General features: G+C 32.1%; 1 protein-coding gene across 8 annotated transcripts in view; it reads left to right on the top strand.

The window, feature by feature from the left end:
- Positions 1-17,173, top strand: part of Akap9 (A-kinase anchoring protein 9) — a 125,331-nt gene that overhangs the window by 11,403 nt on the left and 96,755 nt on the right. For 6 of the 8 annotated variants that reach the window (XM_047560053.1, XM_047560050.1, XM_047560047.1 and 3 more), the window contains exons 2-7: positions 9,507-9,752; positions 10,400-10,444; positions 13,816-13,869; positions 14,238-14,405; positions 15,181-15,336; positions 16,163-16,360. In XM_047560053.1, the coding sequence (XP_047416009.1) occupies positions 9,507-9,752; positions 10,400-10,444; positions 13,816-13,869; positions 14,238-14,405; positions 15,181-15,336; positions 16,163-16,360 (867 nt within the window). The remainder of the gene's footprint in view (positions 1-9,506; positions 9,753-10,399; positions 10,445-13,815; positions 13,870-14,237; positions 14,406-15,180; positions 15,337-16,162; positions 16,361-17,173) is intronic. The other 2 variants (XM_047560049.1, XM_047560054.1) reach the window with 1 other exon arrangement.

Here is a 17,173-nt window from a genome sequence, read left to right as displayed (position 1 = left end):
CATGCCAAAATCAGAAATCTGGTGGGAACCAAGTCTCACTATTTTAAAAGGATTTTCAGTGAGCAGTAAAGTTTAAAAACCCATTGATAGAGCCACTTTGCATGATTTTTCAATACTTGAGTAACTATATATTTTGATTTCTTATGAGCCAGTTACTTTAGTTGATGTGCTTCTATTGGTATGATTTAATGCCAGAAGGAAAACTGACTATTAGAATCAGAGAAAAGTGTTTTGGTCTGCAAGTTGTCTAGTAGGGTGATCACGTATACTGTACTTTAAAAGGTCATTTTAGTGGCATGGCTGTAATTACATGAGGATCAAATTATGCACTAATTTTAGAATCCTTCTTACAAGATATCTCTCCTCTGTAACCTTTCTGGACAACTCTGCTACCTCCTTGTTCCCTAATTTCAAGAGAAGAATCTAATTGATTCACTCCTCTCATCTAAAGAGGGCAGGCAGGGATGTCATGGATAGTAGGAGTTGTGAGTACTGGTCAGATCCCTAGGAAGAAAGTTCTACATAGTGTGTCACTTACAAAAGAATGTGTATTAAATGTATATATAAGATAAAGACAAATGAAAAAAAAAAGACCTCTACACCTATCATCTATATTAAGAAACATGCAAGTACAAAAGCATTAAAAATCTTTCCCTATCTAATTCCCTATCACCTGAAGTAACTACAGTTCTGAATTTATCATCACCATGCTTTTTTATACCACATAGATGTACATAAACTATATTTAGTTTTCTATTTTTAAACTTAATGGTATCATGTGAAGTCTTCAGTTATTTTCTTTTTGTTTAATATCATGTAGGGCGTTTTCACTCTTGCATAGTATTCCATTATTGAAATTTGTCTCAGTATCCATTCTCATCAATGAGCATTTAGGCAATTTCCAATTTTGTTACTGTTACAAAGACTGCTGCTGTGTTAGTTTCTGTCTGCAAGTGCCAAGGGTTTAGAAATGTATAGAAATCATGATCCTGTGGTTCCTTTAGTCCCTTAATAGTAGTATCTTTGAGAATGGGGAAGAAAGAGGAAATCAAAAACTATTAGGGCTGGAGTTGTAGCTCAGTGGTAGAACGCTTGGCTAGTAGGTGTGAGGCCCTGGGTTTAATCCTCAGCACTACATAAAAATAAGTAAATAAAACAAAGGTATCGTGTCCATCTACAACCAAAAAATAAAAATTTAAAAAAACAAAACTATTATTTCTGAACTTATATTATCTACCTGATTTCATTATGTAAATTATCAGACAGACATCCCTGGGAGCTATCAATGGACACTTGGAAACCCATTGACCATTAACATGGAATCCTGAACTGACCAGTTGCAGCAGTTTTTTTATTTTTTAGTTGATATTTCTTGCCAAAACTATATGCTTCTCAGAAAAAAACATCTATAATCTAGACTTAAAAATGAAAAAACTCAGATAATAAAATCATATGTATTTATGCTGCTGAGAGTATTTCTACTTTGCTTTAGGGTCTATTTTATGAATTGTGCCCTGTTATTTTTTATTTATTTATTTAATTAATTAATTTATTTAATTTTATTGGTACCTGGGATTGAGCTCAGGGGCACTCAACCACTGAGCCACATCTCCAGCCCTATTTTGTATCTTATTTAGAGGCAGTGTCTCACTGAGTTGCTTAGTGCCTCACCATTGCTGAGTTTGCCTTTGAACTCAAGATCCTCCTGCCTCAGCCTCCCGAGTTGCTGAGAATACAGGCATGTGCCACCACACCCCACTTGGCTATTTTTTATTTTTTAATGAGATTAAACTTCATAATATGCAGATCTAGGTAAGATCAGGGGCAAAGTGCCATTCTTTTCACTATTCATTGTTAGTAATGATTGTAATGACAAGGAAATAAAGCAGAAGTAGGTGGTATCTGAATATTGCCCTTTTGAATGTGATTTCTAGTAGGTATGTAGTTTTATTATCCTTTAAAAAATAGTTACTATTGAGGGTGGGGTGGCAGTGGTGGGAGGAAACGGCCTGAGACATAAGCATACAGAGACTAAGAAGACTATCCCAAGTAGCAATTGTAAATGATATTCTTGCTAGACACCTTCTGTCAAGCATCTGAAATGAACCTCTCACATTGATTTTTGATTGGTCTAGAGCCAGGAGTACTGGATTAGTTGATTTCAGGCTAAAAAGAAAACACAGTTTCATTACAAACAGGAACCAGTGTGATGGTAAAATGAGATGAGTCTCCAATATGAAACTGGAACCACTGCTTTAGCATTTATCACTTTGTTCCTCACTCTATCTTGATGTACTACTGCTAACATCATTGTATTGATTCTTGAAGAAACTGAAAAGATTGTTTCATGACCTAAATATTTTCTGGTGTATGTTTATATCTATATGTGCATACTAGATACAGAGACCTCGGTGCGTGCATCTGTATATATAGAATAAGCAGATTAAGTGAAAAACATAAGCACCATAAAAAAATAGTTATATTAACACATGAATCCATGATAATATTATCAGTGAATATTCCTTAAAGATATGTAGGGGTAGAAGGCAGCAAAGATCTTTCAAAAGAAAATCACCTATAGTCTCATAATCCACAAGTAATTACTTTTAATAATTTGTTTTTAATCTTTATTTCTCTGCACAAGTATATTTTAAAACTCCACTTGATTCATTCTGTGCAATGTAATGCTCTTATTTTACCCAGCTTTATGTTGAGAACATTTTCCCACATTAGAATTTTTTTTAAACATTTTTTGACAGCTGCATAATATTACATTGTATGATTGTTAAATAATATAGCCATGTATGGCCATGGACCTGATGATATCATAGTAGTTTTTTGTTGTTGGTTTTTTATTTTTGTTTTTGTTTTGTTTTTGTTAAAGAAACTATATAGGTGTTCTGAAGTTCTGAGAAATAATGCTTGTAATTACTGCCTAGTGTTGCCTCTTCCCTAAAAAATCAGTTTTTAAAAATTCAACAGTTATTGAGAGACTATATGTAGTACTAGGCTTAGAGTATATATAATGATTGATTTCTACTAAAAATTCCTACCTTTCTGGAATTTTCTAGTTATTCTGAAATACTACTTCACTTAGTAACATGGGAATAAAATAATGTTTTGGTAATTCTGTGTACTTAGACGTGATTCATTCTAAATACTCTGAATCATTCCACTTTTTCTATATCCTATACAATTTTTCTTTCGGGATCATTTAGTAATGGATATACTGTTTATTGACTTGTATTTTCAATTAACAATTTCTAATTTTTCATTATGCAAAATGCTACTTTCCTTAGAATTGAGGGTACAGAAAGGAGAAAGGAAAGGAAATAATTGAAAATTTTTTCTCCAAAAACCCCTAAGACCTGGAAGTAATCTTAATGTGTCTCTTCATTTTACATTTGAAGAAACTGAGTTCTCCTGATGTTAAGTGACTTGTCCATTGTCACATACCTAGTTTGCTGCATAACAACAACCAAGTACTATATTATGTGTAATCCATATTCTTTTGAAATTCAAGAAATATTTGTGTCTACTGTATGAAATACAGGCAATGAAATACACAAAATTAAGATGATTCCCTAAGCAACAGACTCTCTTTTCTTTTTACACTTGAAGGTGATCCACGCCTTAAATTTAAAAAAAAAAAAAAAATTGCATTAAATGAGATTATAGGATATAAACAGGTTTGGTGGCTCAATGATGTATTGTGGCCTTTTCCATTCTTGATTTCCATATTTTTATTTAGCACTATTTTTTCCAAGTTTTTTGTTTTTGAGGGGTGAGTGTCTTGCTATGTTTCTGAGCCTGACCTCAAACTCCTGCATTCAAGTGATCCTCCTGCCTCAACCTCTCAAATAGCTGGAACTACAAGATAGCTGGATCTGCAGGCATGTACCAGGCCTAGTTTGTACCTTTCTGTTATTTTGTAAAATATGCTTCAGAGCATCCTTAAAATGTTGCTTTTATCTTTGCTTTCATTTGCCCTTCTTCAGCTGGTTTTTAGGTCAGTTGTTATAATCTTGTTTTTGTTTCCATAGTTAGGCCACCAAAGTTTTGCTGTTATAGTTTATATAGCATTCTTATTTATCATCCATAAAGGAATATTAAAAAGGTTTAATGATATCACTAAAAAGAACAGTCAACATCATTATAATTAATTAGGATTTCTTACATTTTATACAGCAAAAACATAAAAATCACTTTTTATAGTTATTTTTTAAAAAAATTTATAGTTGTACAGAATGCCTTTATTTTATTTGCTTATTTTTATGTGGTGCTAGGTATTGAACCCAGTGCCTCACACATGCTAGGCAAGTGCTCTGCCTTTGAGCTACAGCCTCAGCCCTTTATGGTTATTTTTGAACACTATAGAGATTACTAGTTACACATTTAAAAATATTTTGTACCATTCTCTTTGAGGTGTGTGTGTGTGCATTGTCATGTTTGTGTTTTCCCTCTAAATCTTGTTCAAAAAACACTTGTCAGTTTGGTGATTTCATTTATTCATGTCTTTAAAATTAATGTTCTAGAATTGTGAAATATAATGAAAAAGGATCTAAAAATACCTAAGAGCAAATTAGTATGACGAAAGGCTGGATTTGGAGTCAGATACTCCTGTTTTGCCACTGATTATATTGATTTTTATTTTACCTATAACATTGATTTTTATATCTCAGCTTCTACATTCTTAGCTCAGTAAGATGTTTTCTGACCTCTCCCCACAACCCCACAAACTGAATTTCTGTTGTAGGCTCTCTTTAATGCCTCTACTTTTTCTTCAAAGCACTTTTTATAACTCGAAGGTACATATTTCTGTGTTTATCTTTATTGGTTTAATATTATCTTTCTTACTGGATTACAATTCTTGAGAATTCATATGTGTTATCACTACATGCCCTATCATAGCACATATGATCAGTAAGTATTTGTTAAATCAATGAACTATATACTTACAACATGACATATACCAAATTATATCCTTTCCAGGTATAAAACTGTACAACCACATCTCTTTTGGAAGGCCTTTGAGAAAATCAGGACAATACGGTTTCCTATAACGCAACACATCTCTGTTTGTCTCTCTCCATAAATATAAAAATATATATTTATATATATAGACTTATTTATATATATGAATATGATTGTCAGGTTAAAGAAATTGTGCTCTAACCCTTATTTCTCACAATCCATTTAATAATAGTCTGTCTACACTGAAAAGTCCAACTGTTGGAACCATATTCACATCTAGCATGGTGCCTGGCATGTAGTAAACAGTCAGTGGACACACAGAAACCTGAATAGACTTCAATTAGTCATTTATTTTTGAAAGAACATTATAAAAACTTGGTATGTTTTCATATAACATTTTGAAAATTCATTTTCATTGACAATGATCATTTATAAAGTTATAAATCTTGAGTTTAAGGAATAATTATTATTTATATTCAGTTATTTATTCATGTTCTGGTCAAGATAAGATATTTACATGGGATCTGGTCCAGTTTTGAAAGATAAATATATGTGAACATAATATCTTTCCAGTAAATCTTGCAACTATTTCTGTGACTACATATGTTAACACTTTTATAATTGGCTTCCAAATGACAAACACAGATGGCTGTAGTCTGAATTTTCATCATGTTTTAGAATAAATGTTTTCTTAGTAATTTAAAGTGCATCATTTCAGTATCAGATGGTTACCTAATTGATTCAGATTTTTTTGCTTATCTGCTTGCTTGCCATCTTTCAGATTTAAAATGAAAATAGTTTAAGTAACTATAAGAAATTGAATACGTGATATGATCTTATTCCTTTCACATTTTTATCACATAGGAGTCTTGCCAGAAAGCAATTGTGGACATTATTTTTCTGAGAAATTAACTTTTGTTCTGTTTTGTTTTTCTTGGTGGAGGGAGGGAGGTTTTAATGAGAATTCTTTTTATGTTCTCATTCATTTATAAGCCAGTTTTGTAATTGGTCTGTTCAATAGTTACAGTAATTCTAGTCATATATTTCCTCTTTTTAAGGCTCAAAGAAATTTATTTAGTCTAATTCCTTTATTTTTCCCCTCTTAAGAATGATTCATTATGGCATTTGTAGGCAAATGGTCGAAATTGGAGAATATCGTGCTAAGTGAGATAAGCCAATCTCAAAAAACTAAAGGACGAATGATCTCGCTGATAAGCGGATGAGGACATATAATGGGGGGTGGGAGGGGCTAGCATTAGGTTTAGGGTTAGGTTTAGAGTTAGGCTAAGGAGAGCGGTAAGAATGAAGGAAAGAAGGACTGTGTAGAGGGAAAAGAGGGGTGGGAGGGGTTGGGGGGAGGGGAAAATAAACATCATTACCCTATGTAAACGTAAAAAAATAAAATAAAAATAAAAAAAAAAGAATGATTCAAGTAACTAGAAAATTATTCATTTTAATTTTGAAACCATGGAACTTTTTAATAAAGTAAGATTAGATATGCCTTTTATATCATCTGGCTTAGTGGTGACTTTTCCGTTAAAGATAAATTATCCTTTTTAAAAATTCATACAATTTATCAAATATTGTTCTAGACTTTGAATATATAGAAGTTAAAAAAAATTAGTCCTTGGCCTCATGGGGTTTACCTTCTGGATAGTTTTTCCAAAGAAATAATATACCTTTATATAATAGGTAATATAGGCCTAAAACAATATCTTTATAATTTTATGTCTGTAGAAGTGATTCATTCTAAATACTATAATGGAACCATTCTACTTTTTATTCCATATATGTGTACTACTTTTTGCATTTAGTAATGGATAATCTTGTCTTGAGGGCTTTTTTTGTTGTTTTTAAAAATCAAACTTTTCATTATTTATTTTTCTTTCATTTTGTGCTGAGGGTCGAACCTGGGGCCTGTGTACATGCTAGGCAAGCAGTCTACTACTGAGCCACATCCCTAGACCTAAGTCATTCTTATAATGCAAAGTTAATAATTTTTTTTTACTCAACATCTGAATAAATGATATAAATTATTTATATAATCAAACACTTGAAATTTTAAGCAAAATCTTTATCTTTGCCTTGATAAATTCTGCTGACTAAATGTATTCTAATGCAGAAACATGATATTTCAAGAAGTTTCATTATTAGTATTTATTTTTTGGCATTGCATTCCTTCAGAAGGATCTGGACTTCTGATTCTATTTGTAGATAAAATATTTGCCAGCATTCTAGTTAGTTTATTTTTAAGAATGGATCTTCTATCCTCTGAATAGTTCAAGTACATTCCAGCAGCTTAATAATGTGCAAATAGAAGCAACTGGTCTTGCATCTGTTCCTCCAGCACACACAGTTTAGAATAATGAGTAGTTACTTAATAACTGGGAAAAATTTTAAATGTGATATATTTTACATTCTATAAGTCTAGTTATTAGCTATTTCTGCCTTACAAATTAAATGTCTTCATTAAGGGAACAGGACATGTTTATATGCTTTTCTTCATCTATAGCAGATAATTTATGTATAAAATATATTATTTATAAATAACATATTTGCTACATATTTTGATAGTAACATTAGCAAGATTGCTTTAATACTTTAGATAATAAGAAATTTGCTGTCTTTGTGATTGGTTTGGTTAATAGTTATGATAATTCTAAACATATACTTCCTCTTTTTAAGGCAGAAAGAAACTTAACACTTGGTCTTCTTTTTTCTTCTCTTAAGAGTGATTCAAGAGCTCAAATTAAATTTAGAAATTCATTTAGTAGTTTCTTCATACAAAAATTGGAAAACTTACTATGTTTAGAAAAAGAAAATGTAAGTGAGCAAAAGGAAAAATACCTGTAATCTGAACTCCAGAGATAAACCAAAGTTGTTATGGTTATGGTTTTCCAGAATTTACCTATGCCTATGAATACAAATGATATTTAATTCCAAACTAGATATAATTATTGAAGGCTGTGAGTCTAAGACTTGCCTGATCTTTTTAAAAATTAAGAGTAGTTTTCCTTTCATAAAAATAGATTGTTCTCCAATACTATTTTATACATGCTATTGTATCACAGTCTTTACTAGCAATTATTGTTTGCATTTGTATTTTTTAATATAGATTCACCATAATTAGTCTAGTGTTATCTAGTGTGGAATGTGTACTTCTGATTTTAGTTGGTAAGGAAATATTTTAGATACTAAAAAACTTTGGATAGTATTGTAAGTTTTTACCTTTTTCAAAGTTTTCTTTCTGCTTATTATAATAACCAAAAATCTGTTTGATACTTATCTATCTTTAGTACTCCTTTATTTTATTTATTTTTTTAAATCTTTTTTTATTTTGTTTTAGGTGTAGGTGGACATAATACCTTTATTTTATTTTTATGTGGTGCTGGAGATCGAACCTGGGGCCTCACGTGTGCTAAGCGAGCTCTCTACCACTGAGCCCCAGCCCCAGCCCTAGTACTCCTTTATTTTGTCTATTTCTTTCAAAACCTTTAGCAACCTCTAACTAAAATTTCTTTCTTTTTTTTTAATATGTATTTTTTGGTTTTGGTTGTAGATAGACACAGTACCTTTATTTTATTTTTCTGTGATGCTAAGGATCGAACCCAGGGCCTCATGAGTGCAAGATGGATGCCGTACCACTGAGCCATAACCTCAGCTCCTAACTAAAATTTCAGTAATAGATTTATCATTACTTTTATTTTCAACTTATTCTTGTAAAAGAAATAACAAGTGATATTAACTTTTAATTTATGTCAGGGATTACATCTCCTTTTAAAATAAATTTAAATTAAAAAAGTACACTGGGGCTAGGGATATAGCTCAGTTGGTAGAGTGCTTGCCTTGCATGCAGAAAGCCCTGAGTTCAATCCCCAGCACCACAAAAAAAAAAGTATCACCTCTTTTTTATGTACAACCAGAGTAAAGTTGTACCCCATTTGTGTACAATGAATCAAAATTTTTAAAAAAAGAAAGGAAAATGTAAATAAAAAAAGAAAGTACACTGGTTAAAATATATGAAGTATGTGATAACGTATCAATGACTAGGGTTTGGTAAAACTTATGATGATAGGCAAATGATAAAGGGTACAAAACACTGCTGTTTAAAATTTAAGTTATTTATAAGTTTTTCCCATTATAAATATGACTGCAGTGAGCATTTGTATAGTTAATAGGCTAATTATCGTTAGTATAAAGTAGTGGGACAGAGCAAGTGTGTTTGGAGCTCTTTGTGTTTGTATTTTCATGTAATCTTAAATTCAGAGATTATACTGTGAATGAGAATGCCTATATTCCCCTATTCTACCTAACTCAGCTAATTTCCTTTTCTTTCAGACTTGACATGTTCATTTCTTACCCCTCAATATTTAATAGTTTCTTTGCAATCCAAATATTCAATCCAATAGTTATTCTTAAAACCGTAAAATTGTCCTTTATCATCATTTTTATTTAGTGATAGTTTGATCTTTTAAAGAACGTGATCCCAAAGAAAAATTATCTTTGATGATAATGACACTTTTTTTCTGTAGCTCGCTGAGTTTCGACAAAGAAGAGCTCGATTGAATGGACAAAATCCTCACAAGAAGCCAAAAAAGAAGAACACCTCATCCAGTAAACAGGATGCTCATGGCTTGAATATTGATCAATCACAGAGTGAGGAGATACACAAAAATAGTTCTCAAGAAATGGAATCCACTTTGACTAATGATTCCACAGTAATGAGAACTCTGAACAGTGGAGAAATACTTAAGCATGAACAGGTCTTTCCTGTTAATGTAAGTATTCATCCAGATTTTAAAACATTCTACCTTAAATGGAAAGTACTTGCAATTAAAAGTCATTAGCACCCAGCTGAGGGAATCTTGGCAAAGTCACTGACTTCCTACCCAAGTCCCAGGGATATGAGGGTGAAGCAAGAATGTCTTTTGGAATGCTTTATAAGCTCTAAAGTTGTTCTGACAGCGAAAGTGGTTATTTTCTCTTCAAGGTATTACTTTTTAGCATCAAGAGCTGATGATTCTTTTTAAAAAATCGAACTTTTCTGATAACATTTTAAGGGCTTAGTTTTATTTAGAAGAGTTACATGAATTAGAGGAATGGTGTCTTCTTTGATGCTTTTAACTTACAAATGGACATGTACTGTACATGTGTGAAAGTTCTTGGTACTTTTGTATATATAAAAAAGCCTTGCGATAAATTTTATATGCCTTATTAGCCATTATAATTCATAATGAAATGAAAGTTTTAGAGATTTGGGTAATTTTTACTAGTTTTTAAATGGTATTTTATGTGAATTTTCTTTCATTGTTACTAACAGGAATGTCTTATTATAAGTAAAGTATGATTTTTTTTTTTGGTACAGTATGATATTTAGCAGGGGGGAAAATATCATAATTGTAATTAGGTTCTACTTTTATTTTAGATGGAAAGTGACACTTCAACAACAGCCGATGATTATACCTCAGAGGTAAGACTAACATATCACGATTTTAAATGTCATAGATAAAATTGATATATTGAAATTATTGATTTGGTACTTTATTTCTTATGAATTTCCATGCTTCTATATATATGTAATATAATTTAATGTAATATAATATAAATGGATAGAAATCCTAATATTATATTTTACTGCCATATCTGTTTTCAATTGTTTGCTAAAGTCTTAACTGTTTGACTTGCATAGTCCTTAATTATATGGAGGCCCTATTTTAGTTTTTAGGAAAGTGTTTTGAGTCTGCATTTCTAGGATCCATGACAATTTTAAGATAGCCATTTAGTACTGTAAAAATTTCATAATTTAGTATAATTTTGAGTAATACTTTTTACAAATGCTTGAATTCTAGTTATATATATATAAACATGTTTATTGGAATTAATGTTGCTATACTGACATGCGTGTGTGTGTATGTGTGTGTGTGTGTGTGTGTGTGTGTGTGTGTTTGTGTGTGTTACTGGGGATTGAATTCAGGGCCTTGTACATGCTAGGAAAGCACTCTACCATCAAGCTATATCCTGCCCTTTTTAAATTTTATTTTGAGATGGGTTCTCACTTAGTTGTCCTTGAACTTGTGATCCTCCTGTCCAGCTTCCTGAGAAGCTGGGATTATAGGTGTGCATCACTGTGCCTGACGGTGGTGATTTTTATTTTAGGTGATAAACTATAAAATAAGGCATTGGTCTCTTTAAGAAATACCTATCTTCTTTATATGTTTGTAATAAGTATCATTTTGTTATCTTATTTTTTTTAGATATGATTTTCATTTCTTTGCTCCAAATTTAGAGGACAGAAAATTATTCTTTACTTTGAATGTTTAAGCACCTTAGTGTATTTCTTGAGTCTCAATTTATTGTAGGCTTCTAACAAAGAGAAAAACTCTTTATGTTCTTTAATTAACATATTACAGTTTTTGTTGCTGTTCGAGTGTGGGTGTGTGTTTGTTTACTGGGGATTAAATCCATGGGTGCTCTACCACTGAGCTACATTTCCAGCTCTTTTTATTTTGAAACTAAATAGCTAAATTGCTCATGCCGGCCTTGTCCTTGCAAACCAGAGTTATCTCAGCTTTATGCATGGTGTGGTTGACTCTGAGGACCTGCCCCTGAACATCTCCTAAGAAAATGCTCCAGCAGAGCAACACCTTGAAAGTCATTCACAAAGACATTATTAAGAAGTGCCTTGGGGCTGGGGAGATAGCTCAGTTGGTAGAGTGCTTGCCTTGTAAGCACAAGGCCCTGGGTTCAATCCCCAGCACCCAAAAAAAAAAAAAAGAAGTGCCTTGAGCTTTTCTCTGAGCTGGCACAAGATAAAGAGAACTACAAAAAAAAAAAAAAAAAAAAAAAAAAAAAAAAAGAAAGAAAAGAAAAAGAAAAAAAAAATTCTAAGAGGCATTCCTCTAAAATTCTAAAACTTGGAAGCTATGAGGACTTGGAAGTTACTGATGCGTTCCTGAACTACTGAGCTATCACACCTCTCACTGGAGGTGAGATCACTTCTCTGTCAGAGTGTTTCTTGCATGAAGGAGACTCAAGTCTTATCACTGCTGAAAGCAGAGAGCAGATAACTAATTCTGGTTTTGTGGACTGCACAAATAGGGCTTTGAGGTAGTGTTTTGCTGAGTATTGCACGTTGCAGCTCAAGGAATTTGATGGGAAGGCCTGCAATTAACTGAAGATGAGGTTGAGAAGAATAAAATGGAGGAGAGTGAGGTGAAGTTTAAGAACTTTTCTGCAAGCTTATGAAAGAAATCTTAGTTAAGAAGTTGAGAATCTTAGTTAAGAAGATTGTGACAATCTGCAGTAGACTTGTATCTCCAACCTGCTGCATTATGGCTAGCACTTATGCCTGGACATTGAACACAGCAGCTCATGACAGTTCAGACACTTCAAGACAACTCTACAGTGGGCTATAAGATGGCCAAAAACTACATGGAGATCAATCCCAACCAACCCATTGTGGGGCAGTATAAATTTGTTTTACCTGAATTAGAGAAGAACTAACTGAACATTGGCTATAGAAGACATTAATATAATTATTATAACTAATAACTAATTTATGTAATACTGTTAACATGTTTGACATGATCTTTGCTTAACATGATCTTTGAAGATATTTACAAATATCCATTTTATTACACTATTACTTCAAAATAGAAATTTTAACGTCTATTAAAATCAGAATGTATCATTTCTGAGTCATGAAAAACTAATTGAAATTTAGAAGTATTGTAATTTAAAAATTATCACATGATTTTCTATCTAGAATTAGAACTACTACATTCTGACAGTTTTTCACCAATTACAATAATGCATTACATGAAAGTTGTTTTTTTTTTTTTGCCTTCCTTTTATTTCTCAGAAATTATTCTTAGGATAAAAGCAAAGCAATCAAACTGATAAAAAAAATTTCTTAATTAGAACCCCCCCCCCTTTTATTTGGCAGTTCTGGGGATTGCGTCTTGCACATTCTAGGCAGATGCTCTACAACTGAGCTACAACTTCAGCCCTAGGATTTTCACTTTTTAGAAAATGTTATGGCTCATATAGATTTAATCCTAAGTCTAGACTATTCTGACTACTCTGTCCTACAAATTTCAGCGTTAACAATTTCATTATCTTGGGTCCTATTAACATAGAATTGTGAAGGCTTAAGATATGGGCAGGAATGAAGTTGTTCTTTGTATTGTTACTGGTAAAAAGGCAATTACTAAGTGATTGATAGGAAATTAATTTCCCACTAGATAAACCCTAGATACATTCTGTCATCATCCTTTCTCCTACTACAAAATATCTTTGATACAGACAGGTGGTGATATGTTAAAGAAAGCCCTTACGTCTGTCTGAGTTGGCATGACTAGCAGTAGTACTTTTCTCTGAGGAAAGTTCTTCGGGTAGTGTTCTTTACCTCTTTATCTCCCATCCTTTCCCTTGGTTTGCTTACTAGCCTTTAATAAATTTATACCAGTAAATGGTTTTGCTTGAAAATAAATAGGGCTTAATTTTTAAAAATATATTTAGCTGATTTTAAGGAAGCATTTTGTAAAAAAAGATATAGTAACTTGAGGCTTATAGTTATCCCAAAGACGAAATAGAAGCTGCACTTAGAACTTCAGTTCACTTAAATGAAAGTGTCTTTTGCATTGTAAGAACTCAGATATTTGAGGAATGATTGGCATTTGATGTGTCTTTTAGATACTTCAGTTAAATATAATTGCCATATTTGGCTTGCTAATAAGACATTTTCCCTAGATGTAAAAGATACACAGTTAGTAGAAATATTGTTAGTTAAATAAAATTTTGTCTAAGATCATAATATATCAGGAAATTGTTTTTATACAGGCAAATACTTGCAGCTCTCTGATGAAAACAGAAAAGCCTACCGATTTATTAAGGGTACAGTATATAAAACTACTCATGATACTAATGTTTTGTACTATTTAAAACTATTTGGCTTACTAACAGAGCTTTTTCCTGCATGTAATTCTTTCTGTGTATGATTTCTAAATGCCTTTCCTGTTTAACAAAACAAAGTTATCTCGTTTTTATCATAAAATACAGTTGAAATAAAATTTGCAGATATTCTATTTAGGTGCTTTTAAGGTAATATCACATTAATGGCAAACTAGGTTGCCATAAGAATTAAACTTCAAAGTAATGAGTGATGTTTTAAAGTGGGCTTTGCTATAGAATTCAATATTCAAATTCCTCTCTCTGAGGAGTGTTGCTAGTACTGAATTACTTAAAATCTTGGATTTATTTAGGAAGAAGAATTTGGTGTTGATGATTCCTATTCTGAACAAGGAGCACAGTACAGTCAGACCCACCTAGAGTTAATAGAAAACGAATTGGCTGGGAAACATGAGACTGAAGAGCTGAACAGAGAACTAGAAGAAATGAGGGCCACCTATGGAACAGAAGGACTACATCAGGTACATTTACCTTCTGTAGCCTTTGGTTTGCTACTCACAAAAACAAAAATAGGAAATTTTAATAATGGTATATTGTATACACTGTAACAATGAGAATAATAAGTGTTAAGGTTATCGTGATTTTTGGTTCTTGTACATAGCATTAAGAACCCCATTTACAACTAGAATTCCTCTAATAGGGTTAACATACATGGACTTTGTTTATTTAACTTCACAGATAGAGTGAAATCACTTGAGTAATTTCAGGACAGATGTTTTTCTAATGAGCCTGAAAGAAAATTATGGTATCAATCACATTTTATTTTTTAAAAAATGACTTAAACCCAATTAAGAATGTCAACGAGTCCCTGTAAATAACCTCTGTGGTTAGAATGACATCTCTTATACTGAGAAGTCAGTTATTAAATCAAGATGAAATGAGACATTAATGAGGATGACAGAATATATTTCAGATTCGTCCTCTTCAGAAACAAGTTGGTGGTGTTGCCTGGTAACAGATTGGGGGAGCTCCCCAATATAAAGAAGGCCTTTGCTTCTAGAAGTAGATATATGGAAAAGCCAGACCACATATATTTTTTCCTTTGTGCACATAATTTTTTTCAAATTGATTTGGAAGTAAAACAAATTTCTTAAAGCTAATAAATAGCTTTCAAATTGTCAGAATTCCACTGTTTTGAATCTCATATTTTTAAAAATGTTGCCTATAATAATGGTAATCAGATTTATATTAAAAAAAATTTAAAGAATTTTAATTCTTTTCGTTGGTTTCCTTTAGTTGCAAGAATTTGAAGCAGCTATAAAACAGAGGGACGGCATTATAACTAAACTCACTACTAATTTACAACAAGCAAGAAAAGAAAAGGACGAAACAATGAGAGAATTTTTGGAATTGACAGAACAAAGTCAAAAGTTACAGATTCAATTACAACACGTAAGTATTACTAGTAGAACAAGATTTTTTTGATTTTTATAATGAATTTAAATTTTTCACTTTGCAGAACATATCTGAATTTGTTACAAAACCATTTGCTTATTCATACTGGAAAAACTAGAGAGTATGTGTTATGTTAACCAAGAATTTAATTTATACTTCTTGGATGGTTTCTTGCATTATTTTCTTTGTACTTCTCCCCTGTCTTTATCTTAAAATTCTACAGAATTTTATCAGGTGTAATTTTACAGAAATTAACCTGTAGTTACATCCTATCTTTTCCAACTCTGGTATGATTTTATGTTAATTATCAGTCTAAATGGTAACTAGACTGATAACTAAATATATCCATTTATTTTTAGTTAGAACTGTAATATAATTGCATTAATCAGGGTTTTTGAGAGCAAGTAATAGAAAACAATTTGAAATAACTTAAACAAAAGGGAGGAGTTCAAGATAAGAATACAGGCTTATTTTATAGAACTCAAGGGCAGAAATACAATCAGACCTTTGAGAGAAATTAGAACTAGAGTCTGAAAAGTCATCAGAAATCCAGAAAGAACTTTTATCCCAATTTCTCTCTGCATGTCTACCTGTCTTATTTCCCCAGTTTTCTCAGTTTTATCATGTGAAAGATAATTTCTTAGGCTAATTACCCAAAGTGTACATTACCTATTAGCTATGGCAGCATGTCAACTGAGATCTTAAGCCTATGATGAGCAGAGTTCCCAGAGAGCCAGTGTGGACTGAGGGTACCACAAAGTGTCTGTTCTCCAAAGTAGTCACTTCAGAATTTAATATTTTGAGGTTTCTTTCTTTTTTCAAGTTACAGGCTAGTGAAACTCTGCGAAACAATACTCATAGTAGCACAGCTGCAGATTTACTACAAGCCAAACAGCAGATCCTCACTCACCAACAACAGCTGGAAGAACAAGACCATCTATTAGAAGATTATCAAAAAAAGAAAGAAGACTTCAAAATGCAAATCAGTTTCTTACAAGAGAAAATTAAAGTATATGAAATGGTATGTATATTTTAAGGATGTCAGCCTACTTGTAGCGCTCTGTAATTAGCTTTAAAGTTTTTAGTGCAGGTGTTTATCTTTTTTATGCATATGCATCACAAAATTTCATAATTGATATAATCTCTTTGAGTGTATAAAATAATATATTTCAAAAACAATTGAGAATTTCATAATAATAGTTTTAAAGATGATACTACTTATTATTCTACTCCTTAAAAGTGATCAGCCTATGTTAAACTGAAGTTTCAGGAGAATTTTTTTTTTTTTTTTGTGGTGCTGGGGATTGAACCCAGGGCCTTGAACATGCAAGGCAAGCACTCTACTAACTGAGCTATATCCCCAGCCTGAGAATCTATTTTAATAACTACAATTTCTATTCTTTTCCCCCCGCTAAATATATTTCTGCTTATGTTAGCCATGATTATAAAATTCTTGACAAAGAAATTTTATGAATTTTAATTAGAAAAAAATGCAGATGATTCTTTTTATTCACTTCTGTTATGTTCTAGTTTGGGGGAATTATTTAGTAAATAAGTGCTCCTGGTGGGAAATGTATCATATAGATTGTAATCTTCAATCTTAAAAACAATTTATCCTGGTAGATTCCATTTTCTTTGTTTTTCGAATGAGAAGTCAAAGTTCAGACATGATTTGCCTGAAGCTGCCCCCCTAGGAGATGCCAGAATTGAGATTCTAATCCTGTCTAATTGGCCCAGAGCTAGAGCTCCTTGCACTACACTGTACTGTGCCTCTGCCATCTCTGTCCTCTGGTTTTCTCTCTAGGAGAGCTGAAGTAAGGCAGAGTGTGATCAC

This window comes from Sciurus carolinensis, chromosome 8 (genome assembly GCF_902686445.1).
Source record: "Sciurus carolinensis chromosome 8, mSciCar1.2, whole genome shotgun sequence".
NCBI lineage: Eukaryota > Metazoa > Chordata > Mammalia > Rodentia > Sciuridae > Sciurus > Sciurus carolinensis.
Note: the sequence above shows the minus strand (reverse complement) of the source record. Positions and strands in the feature narration are given on the sequence as shown.